This window comes from Mesoplodon mirus (assembly GCF_964341445.2).
Source record: "Mesoplodon mirus genome assembly, chromosome: 5".
In the NCBI taxonomy this organism is placed as follows: Eukaryota; Metazoa; Chordata; class Mammalia; order Artiodactyla; family Ziphiidae; genus Mesoplodon; species Mesoplodon mirus.
Window position 1 is genome coordinate 175723915 of NC_138980.1, and position 14322 is coordinate 175738236.

Genomic DNA, 14322 nt, shown 5'->3' on the forward strand with positions numbered 1-14322 from the left:
TGCAGCTCAATATTAAAAAAACAAACAACCCAATCCAAAAATGGGCAGAAGACCTACATAGACATTTCTCCAAAGAAGACCTACAGATGGCCAAGAGGCACATGAAAAGCTGCTCAACATCACTAATTATTAGAAAAATGCAAATCAAAACTACAATGAGGTATCACCTCACACCAGTTAGAATGGGCATCACCAGAAAATCTACAAACAACAGACGCTGGAGAGGGTGTGGAGAAAAGGGAACCCTCTTGCACTGTTGGTGGGAATGTAAATTGGTACAGCCACTATGCAGAACAGTATGGAGGTTCCTTAAAAATCTAAAAACAGAACTACCATATGACTCAGCAATCCCACTACTAGGCATAGACCCAGAGAAAACCATAATTCCAGATGACACATGCACCCCAATGTTTGTTGCAGCACTATTTACAATAGCCAGGTCATGGAAGCCACCTTAATGCCCATCAACAGACGAATGGGCAAAGAAGATGTGGTACATATATACAATGGAATATTACTCAGCCATAAAATGGAACGAAATTGGGTCATTTGTAGAGACGTGGATGGACCTAGAGACTGTCATACAGAATGAAGTCAGAAAGAGAAAAACAAATATCGTATATTAACACATATATGTGGAATCTAGAAAAAAGGTACAGATGAACTGGTTTGCAAGGCAGAAATAGAGACACAGATGTAGAGAACAAATGTATGGACACCAAGGGGGGAAGCAGGGGTGGGGATGGTGGTGTGATGAATTGGGAGATTGGGATTGACATGTATACGCTAATATGTATAAAACAGATAACTAATTAGAACCTGCTGTATAAAAAAATAAAATAAAATTCAAAAAAATGCATCGATATGGGCTTATTTGCTTTGTGCAAGGTATCATCCTAGTGTAAGAGCCTAACGACAGGGGAAACCAGATGTGGGGTATACGGGAATTCTCTGCACAATCTTTACAGTTTTTCTGTAAGTCTGAACTATTCTAAAATCAAAAGTTCATCTTATGAAAGGGAGATCTAGGCTAGGGCCACTCGGTAAGACTGCAAGGTAGGGACGATGGTTCTTGACTGGCTGCCAGGTGTGGATCCCGTCCACACCGTCCACAAGCGTCACCAGTGGTGGGGGAGGTGGGGTGATCACCGAGTGGGTGTGCAATGGACAGAGGAGATGGTGGCCAGCCCCCGGGGAGAGCCGGAGGGTAGAGAGGAGTTGTTGACTCAGAGTGAAGTGAATGGACAGGTCTTGGTGATTATTGGGCTGAGCCAAGTAACAGAAAGAGAAAAGTCAAAGATGATTCCTGGTACCACCCCAGCCCCAGGGTTCTGGCTTCGCTTTGGATGGCCAATGGCATTTTCTCTGAAAGTGTACGGGGGATAGAAGTCCATGGTAGCCAAGCTGGACTATCTTTCAAGCTATGTATGTTACCAAAGAAAAGGAAAGCTCCCTTCGGTTCATTGTCATGGTTTTAAAGAAAAAAGGTTAATATTTACGTGTTCTTAGAAGCGTCATATCCACTTTTGATTTCCACTGAGCAACAATCCCCCAAACCCCAAAGGGGGAATTTTAAACTTTCCCACTCTTAAGTCACCTACCTCACAGAAAACCCCTCTCCCAGGAGATGACACACCTACTTCATAGAGGGAACAGAAACCACAAGGGAACCCCCTCAACTTTCCCCCACCACCCCCAGAACTTCCCCACATCCCTCTTAGTGGAAAGGAGGGTGTTTCTTCTCCTATTTAAAGATGCCAATCTCTCCTCCCCTTGCAGTGCTTTAAAGATTCCCCATCTACTTCTGGGGAATATATTTGTGCTACAAACTACTTCCTCTTTCTCTTCAACCCCTCCCGCCTTGCAAATTCATTCCCACCAGATTGTATTAACGGCCTAAATTCCTCACCTTGCCTTCTGCCACGTGGCTTCAAAGTTCTTCTGTCAAGAAGAACGTTGGCTCACAGGACATCTACAGGCATGATGCCCACAGAAGCTTGACACACACTCACTGATGGGACTCCTTCTACACTTGTGCCTCAGCTATCTCCCTAAGAAGAACGTGCCAGGCTGATACAATGGTCCCAGGTAGAGGATGAGAAATGCACGGAGCAGAGTGGACCCGGCTGAATGGTCCAGCTCACCCACAGACACACAGCAAAGGCAGTCTAGATCAGCTGATCCCCAGCCCATCCGCAGATGCATCAACTCTAAACATATTTTAAACTAGAGTCTGGGGGTTGTCATGCAGCAGTAAGCTGGTATACATGCTCAAGGATCTCCTATCTTAAAATATATATGACTGTCTTAGTCCATTCAAGCTGCTGTAAGAAACTGCCATTGGCTGAGTGGCTTAAACAACAAACATTTATTTCTCGCAGTTCTGGAGGCTGGGAAGTTCAAGGTCAAGATGCCAGCAGATGCAGTGTCTGGTGAGAGCCCACTTCCTGGTTCATAGGGTGTCTTCTCGCTGTGCCCTCACATGGCAGAAGGGGTGAGGGAGCTCTCTGGAGTCTCTTGTATTAAAGCACTAACTCTGTTCATGAGGGCTCCACCCTCAGGACCTAATTACCTCCCCAAAGCCCCACCTCCTATTGCCATCACTTGGGGATTAGGATTCAACATATTAATTTGGAGGGAAGACATAAACATCCAGTTCATTGCCGTGACCAACAATAATCCCCATGGACCTGCCTTTGTATTCCCGCCACCCACCACCAATCATCTAACTCCTTTTCAGTCTAACTTCCAGAGACCTCTACTCTCACTCTTGCTACTTATACCCCCCACCAATTCTCCTGAAACCGTCTTCCATCATTCCCCAATGACTGTCTTGTAGCAATATCCAATGGTTACCAGTCAGTTCCCATCTTACTAGGCATCTCTGTAGCATTTACTACTTGCTTGTTCCATCCTTTTGAAACACTTTCTGCAAATGTCCTGATAGCTCACCCTTCTGCTTTTCTTCCTGTCTCTCCAGCCACTCAATTTTCTTTGTTAATTCTTCTGCTCTCTGCTTTCTGAAATGCCACTGTTCCTCAGATGCATGACTAAGCCCTCTTCTCATCCCCTACACTCTCCCTTGGTGATCCTATCCCCTCTCATGGATCAAGTCATCATCCTAAAACTTCTGGATCACTTATTGCTAGCTAATCTTTCTTTCTGAGTTTCTTACCTAAATATCTGTCTACTGGATATTTCATCTTGGGCATCCCACCAACAAAGCAAACTCAACACATCAAACCCAAAACATGTTCCTTCCAAACCTGCTCCTCCCACCCACATTCCTTATTCAATGATGAATACCACCAGTAACTGGCAGAGGTGCCCAAGACAGAAATCTGGGCTTTCTCTTCAACCCTCCCCTACCCCTTCCCCATCCAAGTATCATGGAATTCTGCCAATGCCACCTCTTAAACATCTTCCAAACCTGTCCGTGTTTCTCCATCCGCACTTCTAACCTGGATGAGGGCCACCACATCCTTCCTGGGGTCCACGCCTCTCCTACCTGGACTTCCTGGTCCGATTTCTGCCCCATTCTCCACACTATCAGCAAGAAACTCTTCTGACCAACACAACTACTACTTAAAACCCTTCATGGTTTCTACTCTTTAGATGAAATCTCAACTCTTTAACCAGCTAGCTCCTTTTTTATCTGACCCTGCTCTCTGAAGGGTAGCAGAATATGCCACCTCAAAACATGCAACTTTGACATTTATTTTGAGCTGGAGGCAACAGAGAAGAAGCAATTACAAGAAAAGTTCCCTGCCCTCCCCCATTTGCCTAAAAGCAGGACATAACTTTTCTTATTTTATTCCTTTATGTTTCCCCAGTTTTACTGAGATATAATTAACATATATCACTGTGTTAAATTAAGGTGTACAGCATAATGATTTGATTTACATATATTGTGAAACATTACCATAGTAAGTTTAGTTAACATCCATCATCTCATATAGGTACCAAAAAGGGGGGATGGTTTTTCTTCTTTGTGATGAGAACTCTTCAAAAACTGCTTTCCCTTGTCCCGTCATTTCTCCACAAATGTATTGCTCTTTATGGAAGATGACATATAAGCCAGAGTTCTAAGCCACTTCCTTGAGTCATTCATTTTTCCCTGGGTGTCCCCCATTTATACATGCGTGTTTTTAGATGTCTGGTCCTCTCTTGTTAGTCTTTTATTACAGGGGTCTCAGGTGGGAACCCAGAAGGGTAGAGAGAAGGTTATTTTTCCTCCCCTATCCCCTCTTCATCCTCAGCTCTTGCACCAATGCCCTTCTCCTCGACACTTTAATCATAACTCTCTTTTTAATTCAGCCGTGTACCACACTTTCTCTAATCTTTTTAATTCAGCTGTGTACCACTCTTTCTCTAATCTGGTGGCCTTTGCACCAGGCTAGTTCCCCCCCGGTATACTCTTTCTTTGCTTTTTATCCAATTACCTGATGAGCCTTCCCTTCCACTGGAAGCTCTGCCCTGGTCCCCCAAGCCTGGATTAGGCACCTGAACCATGATGCCTCATGGTCCACATCTCCATGTGGCCGTGGATTCCCACAGCCACCGCTCTTGCTCGTAAGTTCAAAACTTCCAACTGACTGCAAGCTCAATCAATACTTAGTACGTAAAAAGGCAGAAGGATTCCTACTTCTCCCTTGAAAAAATTCACTTATCAAAAAGGTTGCTAATTTTCAAGCCATAACCCACATTAACTAAGATTACATGGCCATCACAATTATTAATTCAACATGTAATTGGGTACCAGTGATGGGCTAAACGTCTTGTTTATTCCTTTATTCAAGGAAAGGAAACAGACAGTAAACCTGTGCAGACCTAAAAATGGAATCAGGGTTGTCTAAATATTGATTGGTCTGACACCAGGTACTCAAAATATACTTTTCCAAACCAGGCCAGTAGAGGGAACTGTTGATTGGAAATATCAGGTCCCAGCAGCACTGAGGAAGAGAACAGATTTCTCGTCCCCATCCAGAGGAGGGGAAAATGCACAAGGGGAGCAGGGGGGCGGGCAGCACAGACAGGCTTTCCTCTTGTCTGACTGAGGAGCAGGGCCAGCTGCTGCGAAGGAGGTGGCGTTGCTGTGCTCAATCAGAAAGGCTCCAAAAAATGGAGTTTATGGGAAAAGGCGAGGCGATGCTAGGAAACCTCAGAGACGTGCCAAGTTCTAATGTACTTAAAACAGTAGAAACCGAGTAAAAGGAAAACATTTCAAAAATCCATAAAAATCACAATGAAGTCAGACTAGACATCGTGATCGGCTGTAGTGATAATAAGATAAATACAATGAAGAGGCGTTGGCCTGCCTCAGGCCAAGTCATACATTCTCCTCTGAAGTGGGACACTCCCCAAATCCAGTTCACAAGTCAGAACACACATAGGCAGCCTGAGCCTGCCAGCCTGTCCTCAGCAAACAAGTGACATGAATAATGCCAGGCTGGCTCTCAGTGCCTTTCCTCCAAAATCTTAAAGATAAGTTCAAGGCATAACAAGTTCTAAGGATGCACCAGAGGTTACTTGTACTGAACCAGCTTGATATCACCAGTTCAGAAGGACCCCTGCAGTTTTCTCACTTCATCTTACTCCTGCTCTTCTGTTCAAGGGGAATAAGAAAGGGAGAAAGTAAACACCTAACGCCATCCCCCCGGCGTGTAATTCATTTCTTTGGTTATATCCTACTTTATACTTTTGTTAGGGGAAGTAAGGTAGAAGTTGAAATTACTGGCTGAATGAGATTTAGGGATTATTTGAGGCTTTATTTTCATATATATATTAGGTAAAGGCCTAATTTAGATTCAGCTGTATCTTTATTCTGCATAAGGACCTGAGGAGGCGAGACTTCACAGAGAACACGGCCAGGCAGACCCAGGCATTCGCACCCTCATTTACACTCCCGACTCTCAGACGAGCTACACAGCTGCGATATCAAATAATAGAAACATGTGGTCGCTTTACAGTTTTCCTTAACCACACAGATTCTGCAGGGGCCAAAGTTGACTGAGGTCACTCCACCGCCCTGGCCAGCGATTTGTTCTGCCTGGGGCAGGGTGTGTGATGCAACCCTGGCAGATGTAACTGAAGCTGTGCTGGTGGCTTCTGGAGATGTTTTCCTGTCTTAGAGAACAGAACATGGACAGGGTTCTCCTTCCTGAAGCCTCCTGTGTTGTAACGTGAAGCCACGCTGCTTGGAGCTGCCAGGCCATCTTGGGACCATGAGACAAAAGGTCAAGAGCATTTCTGAGAAGGTCCTGATATCAGGAAGCCATGCAATGAAGCAAACCCCCAACTGTTGACTTCAAACACATCATGTTGCAAGAGAAGACTGTTTCCTCATCGTTGAAGTTTGTTTTGTTGGGTATTCAGTAGATTGCACCCAAAAGCACCATAGCAGATCCTAGGCTCCAATAGGAATCAAGGAAACACAAACAGCAAGCGAAGTCCATTTTGAGTTGACAAACTCTCGATCCTTGGGAACGTGGTGGGAAATATAAATTGGTACAGCTTTTCCTAAAGGCCACTCGGCAGGGGCAACATAAATGTGCACATTTAAAAGGTGTGCGTCCTTTGATGAAGAGGTTGGGTTCTAAGAATCTATCCGTGCATTTCTTCTCTTTCCTTCTCTGCCCTGCTCTGACCGCCACAGACCACAACTGCCGGGTTTCTTAACCCTGAAGTCTCAGTGACTAAGCAGGGGCCCGGTGGAAGGAGGGCGGGTATGAGCCCCTGTCCCCTGCCCGCCTCCCTCCTCGAGGGGCTCAGGTGTCCCAGGTCCCAGCTCCTGGGGGCAGCCCGCCCGGGCTCTCTCTGTCTCCAGGGCCTGCCCCTGAGCTCTGCCGCCACCTCTACTCACAGTTCCCTTACCCATTCCTCAGCTTAGACTCTGAGCACACCTGCCGCTCCACCTGTTTCCGGCCGGGATGCTGACAGGTACGCCCTCCTCAGAGATGCGCCCCTCCTCCCCACCCCGTCAACACAAAGGGCTCCACTCCAGCGTGGTCTGAAACAGCCTCATTCAGAAACCCGTGCACACTAGACTTTAAATTTGGGAGATGGGGTTACGTGTGCCCTTGCCCGCCCTGTAGACCCAGCACTTAGCACAGCCCTTGGACATGAAGTGACTTCTGAATAAATATTTGTTTTAAAAGAGGATCTTGTATAGAATGGATGACCCATGGCTTACTGAACTGTCTCAGTTACTGGACTCGGGGGACACGGCCCCGAACACACCATCACTCGGGTGTGCTGCTGTAAGAGGCAGGGAAATCTCGTGTGCACAAGTCTACACGGAAAGATCTCCTAGATAGACTGAGTGAAAAAAATTAAAATCACAGTCTCTACAGAATTACCCCATTCACGTGAATAAAAGGTGCGTGCACACCCTTTGTGTTTAAAGGGAGAGAGAGTGAGTTCTGGAAATGTAACCAGCTGGAACGTGGTCAGTCAATGAGAGAATTGGGGAGAGTGAAAACGGACTTCTTTTTTTTATATAATACTTCTGTGGTGATTTTTCACTGTAAGCATGTATTACTAGACATCTTTTGGAATTAAGACATCATCAAATAAATAAAGCTGGTTATGGAATTGGATTAAAACGGGACATCATTTGATTCTATCAGCTGAAAGCCCAAACAGCCTCTCTTTGGTCAAACAGTACATGAAAGTCATGAGCAGATGCTCAGTTGCCTTCCTTTATTCTCCCTTTGATTTAGTGACAGCTCTGTGTCCCTCCGACATCTCACCCGGGTCCATGAACTACCCCACCCCACCCCACCCCTGGCTCTTATACCCACTGACAGGCACCCTGGGTCACCATTTGGTATAGGAACATTTAAAGCCCCAGTTCTCAGAGTGAGGTCCCCAGACCAGCGGCATCAGCATCACCGGGGAACTCGAAAGGCACAGTCTCGAGCCCCACCCCAGACCTACACAATCCAGAACTCCAGAAGTGGGGCCCAGAAATCTGTGTTTTAACCAGATCTGGGTTGAAACATAGATTATCCACTTGTGGGTGATAGCGATCCCGCTTGTAACCGAGCAGGACCCTATGAGGCCTTCACAGGACAGGACCACCACCCCCCGTGTCCTCTGCCTGCCTCTTGTTGGTAGAAAAACTTTAGCCTCGTAGGCTTCCCCCAAGTTCCAAAGAACAAATTTAATCAGAGAAGTGAGAAAATGCAGAAACAAAGCAAACAGGCAAGCAAGACAAATTAATAATGGTTTAGCCATTAAACAAACTCAAGGCCCTTGAGTTCCTCCTCAAGGGCTATAGATGATAGAATCTGAGCCATGTCCTTTAAGCTGTTTTGCAGATACCGAAGTCCCCCACCAGGTGGGAGAAGTTAACTGTATGCTACCCACAGGCATGTAGACCCCCAGACGGGTCGGAACCAGAAGGTTGATGATGCTCACTCCCAGTTACTTCCCACCAGCCAATCAGAAGAGCGTCCATGAGCTGATCACACACCCCACAGCCCCTTCCCTCACCCTGCCTTTAAAAACCTCTCCCTGAAGGCCTCTGGGGAGTTTGGGCTTTTTAAACACTAGCTGCCCGGACTTCTTGCTTGGTGCCTGCAATAAACGCTGCCCGCTCCTCCACCACACCTGGTGTCAGGACACTGGCTTTACTGCCTGCGGGCGAGTGGACCCATGTTTGGTTCAGTAACAAGCTCAAGGCTGAGGACCAGGCTGTGCTCTAAGGTCATGGTGCTCTCAGAGAGGGAAGCAGCCCCGTGCGGTCATGACCTCCACCTGCGGCAATAAATTAGGGAAAAATCGCTTCCTTACATGGAAGCAATTAAGAGAAAGAAGGAAATGCTTTTTAATTGGACTTCTTTTAAAGTAGCACAAGAACCATACTCTCCCTCCTTCCCCTCCCCCTAAACAATTCAATCCTAAAGCTTTGGTGGGCAGAACCAGGAAGCCTCCCCCACCACCAAAGGCCTGGGTGGGTGTCCCAGGGCTCAGAGGCCCCGTGGGGGGAGCGGAGGCCACGCAGAGGTGAGAGTGGTTAAGAAACAGACACTACAGACAGAACTTGGACGAATCAGTCAATAGGCCAAGGATCATGGAAGCCAGGAAAAAGAGAAAATACGTTACAATATTTTGTTTCTATAAAAGAAGATGGAAAAGAACTTATCTACGCATCCAGTCGTTAACAATGGTTACTACCTCTAGAAAGTAAAATGGGAAAGAACTAAGAGCATGGAGCTAAGAGATCTTCACCCTTACGTTTAATTGCTTTATGTGTTTAATTGCTTATGTGTTGTTTTTCTCCAAACATTGTGTATCGTTTTTTACAATCAGCTTATAAGAACATCAGCAAGGCTGAGTGGAGAAAGCACCCAGGACGGCCACCACATTGCCAGCCTCCTGCACGACCCGGTCTGGGTCACCTCCCCGCCCCCCTGCCACACCCTCACCGCTGGTACCCATATACTTAAACACACCCCAGCCACGTGAGTCCTGCCAACTGCCCTCCAGTCTAACTCTGTCTGGAGGGGAGGCTCCACCGGGGACCACCAGTGCTCTTGAGGTCACAGCAGGAGGGCCATGAACACAGGAGTCTTGTCCCCTGTCCCAGTTTCCTGCCCATGACCAAAGCAATAGGGAGAAGCCTTATCGGTACTAGAAACCACAGAAGGACACCATCCACTGGCCAGAATTCCAGAAAGGAATTTCTGTCGGAGGCAGTGGAGACAGGAGCCAGCTGTAGGGAAGGATGGGGCATTACAGAGTTTTGTTTTTGTTTTTAAATCTTAATTTTATATTAGGGTATAGCCAATTAACAATGTTGTGAGAGTTTCAGGTGACTCAGCCATACATATACATGTATCCATTCTCTCCCAAACTCCCCTCCCACCCAAGCTACCACATAGCATTGAGCAGAGCTCCCTGTGTTGTACAGTAGGTCCTTGTTGGTTATCCATCTTAAATATAGCAGTGTGTACGTGTCAATCCCAAACTCCCTAACTATCCCTTCTCCCCACCCTTCCCCCCTGGTAGCTGTAAATTCGTTCTCTAAGTCTATGAGTCTGTGCATTACATGTGTTTGAGTAGACCTGGGGCAACTCCAGCGGTGCCCCAGGGAAAAAGGGGAGCTGCGGGGATGCACGGCGACCCACTGATGCCATTTCCAACGCCCAGGCACACGAGCCAAGCAGGAGACCTGAGGTGCTCCCACACCCAGCTCCTGCGGCCAGCAGAAACGACACCAGGTAGGGGTGTGTGGTGCTCAACTTGGCCGGCACAGACCGCTGCCCCACCGCACGCCTGCAGCCCAGGGATGGGAGCCGCTGCTGTGACTGCCCTCAGCCCCGCCTGGATTTCTCCCTCTGCACCCGAGGCCTCAGACCCGGAGCGTGGAAAGCACATGGAGCCCTTTCCTTCTCCCTTTGCTGGGCCTCTCTCTAACCTTGAAAGGACCTGTGTCATCCTTGACTTAAATAAACCAGTTCAGGGAAGCACAGGCTCTGCTTAAAGATAAGCATTATGGACTAACCATTGTATTCCTCCAAATTCCTATGTTGAAGCCCCGAGCCCCCAACGTGACTGTACTTGGAGATGGAGCCTTTGTGCGGGTAACTTAAGGTTAAATGAGGTCAGAAGAGTGGTGCCTGATCCAACAGGACTGGTGTCCTTATAAGAGGAGACACGAGAGACCAGGATCTTGCTCTCTCCACCGTACAAGGACACAGCAGGAAGATGCCACATGCATGCCAGGAACCAAATGGCCCAGCACCTTGACCTTGCACTTCCAGCCTCCAAAACTGTAAGAAATAAATTTCTGTTGTTTAAGCTCCCAATTTATGGTATTTTGGTAATAGCAGCCCAAACGGGCTAAGACGTTAGTATGCTCATGAAGAAAAAAATAAATTTAACCCAATGAATAGCATAAAAACAAACTAATGAAGAAATATGAAGCATTTCCACAGATCCTGGAGTAAAAGATAGAAAAGAAAAAAACAATGATGAGAGAAAGCTGTGACGTGAGGACCTAACTTACACCTAAGAGGGAACCCCAGAAAGCAAAAACAAAGCAAGGTAGATGCAGTGTTCAAAGAGATAACAGAAAAGTGTTGCCTAAAGTAAAAATATGCCTAATATAAGTCAAACACAGAGAGCAGGAATGGAAATATACGATAGTGACAGTTGGGGTTTTTTTTGTGGGTGGTGGTTGGTTGGGTTCTTCTCAAGGATGGGGGGCAGGAGATCTTTATAGGCTGAGAAACAGGGTATCAACAAAGACAAAAATCAGGCTGGATTCAGACTATTCCTCTGCAACACAAAAAAATTTTTTTTTAAAGCAAAAGACAAGTTGTTATTTTCTGAGTGAAAACAAAATAAAACATTTTCAAATAGGCAAGAATTCAGAAAGTGCCTCATGGGTATTAAACCACCACTAATATCCCTACACACATAAAGAGCTCTCGCAAATCAATAAGTAACCTTGCCTTCCTGTACTTTCTCATACTCTGGGATGAGACTCGTGCTCTCGTCCATGCCTTGGCCCTACTGCTCAGGAATGCCTGGCCACCCTTCTGTGTTCCAGCAGGGACTGGAGTCTGGCACTCCACACTTTCCTCCTGTCATGAAGACCTCTTACTTAGATGGCTCAGCATTTCAAAGGCCTGGGGACCGAGTGGAGGCAACGTTTCTCCGACCACCACTCCTTTCATGTACACCCCTCTGAGTTGGCGTTCCGAAGGCTGAAAGCCAGCCCAGACCCACCTCTCCCCTATGGCCCACCATCACAACCACCAGGGCCTGAGCCTTCTGCCACTCGGCTGTGCTCCTTCTCTGCTCTCTGAAACAGCCTCTGTGCCCACCAGGATCATCTTGCCCCGTCACCACACACCCAGCCTCACGCCACTCAAATGCATTCCCTTGCATTGTATCTAGACCCTAGATGACCTGGTCCCCTGCCTCCTCATGGGGCCACCCCTCCCCCATCCTAGACGCACATGGTCCTTGGCTATTCCTAAGACATGCCTGGCTCCCTATTGGTCCTGAGGCTCTGTGGTGCATTGGCTGGCATGGCCTCCCTCTGACCTCTGCAATGCCCAGCTCAATGCCCACCCCCTCCACAACCCCTGTCCCAAACCACCAGGCTAGACAGGGTGTTCTCACGCCAAGGCTCTCAGCTCACCCGTTCATCAGAGCCCCATCAGATGGCTATTTAGCTGGACAATTACTCAAGGGCAGAAGTGCCCTTCACTTCACCACCCCTGGTCCCTGCCCAGGTTCTTGGCCAGTGGGGGTAATGAGTGATAAGGTCATGGTCACTGACCGCCTCTCACAATATCCTTTTACTCTTTTGCTGTTCAGGACGTTGTGTACCTGGGCTTTCAAAGTCTGGAGAGCCTCTGTGGAGGGAAAGCTTCACGCCCTGACACCTGATGAGGTGGACGTGTGTGAGCACAGCCCTGACACCTGGCTAAGTTTAGGGGGTTTTCTGCCTTAGGCTTCTTGATTGAAAAGCAGGTGAGCACAGACTACTTCCCGTTATGGGGACAAAACTGCAAGATGCTGAGTCTCTGCTTCCCCTGGGCTCCGCAATCAGTCACCCACGCTGGATCAGACACAGGGGCCTGTGATGCAAGACAGGACAGGGAAGTCCCCCTTGGGTGGTAGCGGCAGAAATTCCCCTTCCAGAATCAACGTGCTGTGTGGTCTGGGGCATTTTCTGCAGCGCCCCAGACCTGAGTCCAGTTCTCAACAACTCTCAGCAACGGTGACCCACATTCTTTAATAAACAAACGCCTTTTCTTCCTAACTCAGCCAGAAGTAGCTTCTCTGCTGGAAACTGAGAACCTGAGTGATGCAATAGACGTAATCTTGATGGCCAAGAATTTTGAAAGTGGTCTATTACAAACCCAGTTAGTACCACGGTTACAAAGGAAGTGCAGTTCTGAAGGGAGAAGCACAGTTTCATGTTTGTCCCCAAAATGTCCGAGTACAATTCCAGAAGGGGTGAGCTGTGCACAGGGCATTTGTCAATGCTGGCGTAAGGACCACCTCTGGAGATGAACATCCCAGGACGAAGTTCACTTACCCTTTACAAGGCGCTCTCACCACCAGCCTCACCTCGTTACACTGATACACTCTCCGCCAGAAGCCCCTGGTTTCCTTTACATCCCCAGGCCGAGTGCAAGGTTACCTCATAAACATGTCCACTTTTATACATTCACTGTCACCAGTGCCTCTTCCACTCATGAGTTCACCAGCATCTCCCGGATCCCGGGAGCACAGGGTGGGGTGCAGTGCTCTGGGGTAGGGGACGTGGAGCTGGCTTTCTGGTGCAGCTTCCTGTTGAAAGACTTCGGGCAGTTTCAGAGCTAGCTCTGCGCCACACTGAGTCCTGCACTAACGCGTAAACTGCACTTGGAACAGACAGCAGACCTGACGCCCTGCTAGGTCTGTTCCTTTAGTTCTCACCTTTGTGCTCTGTCGCCTGTGCTGAGTCATGCTGGCTCGGCACCTTTTGTCAAAGAAGGTTGCCTACAGCCTGAAATATACAGGAGAGCTCATTCTCCAGACCCTGACCTTTACAGGTGTAACACCTTTCCATCCACATAGAGATAAAACGTTGCAAAACAGAAAACAACAACTGTGTTGTTGGAGGTTTATAGGAACACTGTGACCAGACCTGCTCAGACAGCTGCAAGAACAAAGGATTCTGGCAGGAAGAAGTTTCCAACAACCAGCCACACTCCCTCCCCTTTTAGTATAAAAGAAGCCTGAATTCTTACGCGCGGTTCTTTGGGACGGGAGTCCACCTCCACCATCCTCTTGGTTTGCTGGTTTTCTGAATAAAGTCACTGTTCCTCACCCTAACACCTCACCTCTGGGTTGACCGGCCTGTCATGCAGAGGGCAGTATGAGCTTGGACTCAGCAACACACTGTCCCAAACACACAAAGAGAATGTCACCCACCTTCAGCCCTTTCCTTGTCCCTCTTAGCAGTAAAGCACAACCTCTGATCAACGACATCCATCTGCCGTCAATCTCGGGAGCGAGGTCAAGTGCAGCCCCCAGCACCACTGCCTGGGAGGGGAGGGAAGCTGGGTCTTACCCGCCTGTGCAGCCGTGATGAGGGCCGTGTTGCCTTCGCTGTCCTGCCAGTTGACGTCCACGTGGGGGCAGTCTGCTAGGACCACCACAGTATCCACAAAGCCGTGGTAGCAGGCGACAATGAGGCCGGTCTAGAAATGAAGAGGGAAGCAGGTCAGAGGGCAAGAGCGAGCAGCACCACCCCACACCAGCGTGCGTCCCCTGCCCTGCTGGGCACGACGGGCAGGAGGGAGGTGAGGA

General features: G+C 48.0%; 1 protein-coding gene across 2 annotated transcripts in view; it reads right to left on the reverse strand.

The window, feature by feature from the left end:
- Positions 1-14322, reverse strand: part of ANKRD33B (ankyrin repeat domain 33B) — a 91131-nt gene that overhangs the window by 32749 nt on the left and 44060 nt on the right. Inside the window, exon 2 of one of the 2 annotated variants that reach the window (XM_082620500.1) lies at positions 14084-14213. In XM_082620500.1, coding sequence (XP_082476626.1) covers positions 14084-14213 — 130 coding nt within the window. Of the gene's footprint in view, positions 1-13063; positions 13103-14083; positions 14214-14322 lie in introns of those variants that run through there. The other variant, XM_082620501.1, reaches the window with a different exon arrangement.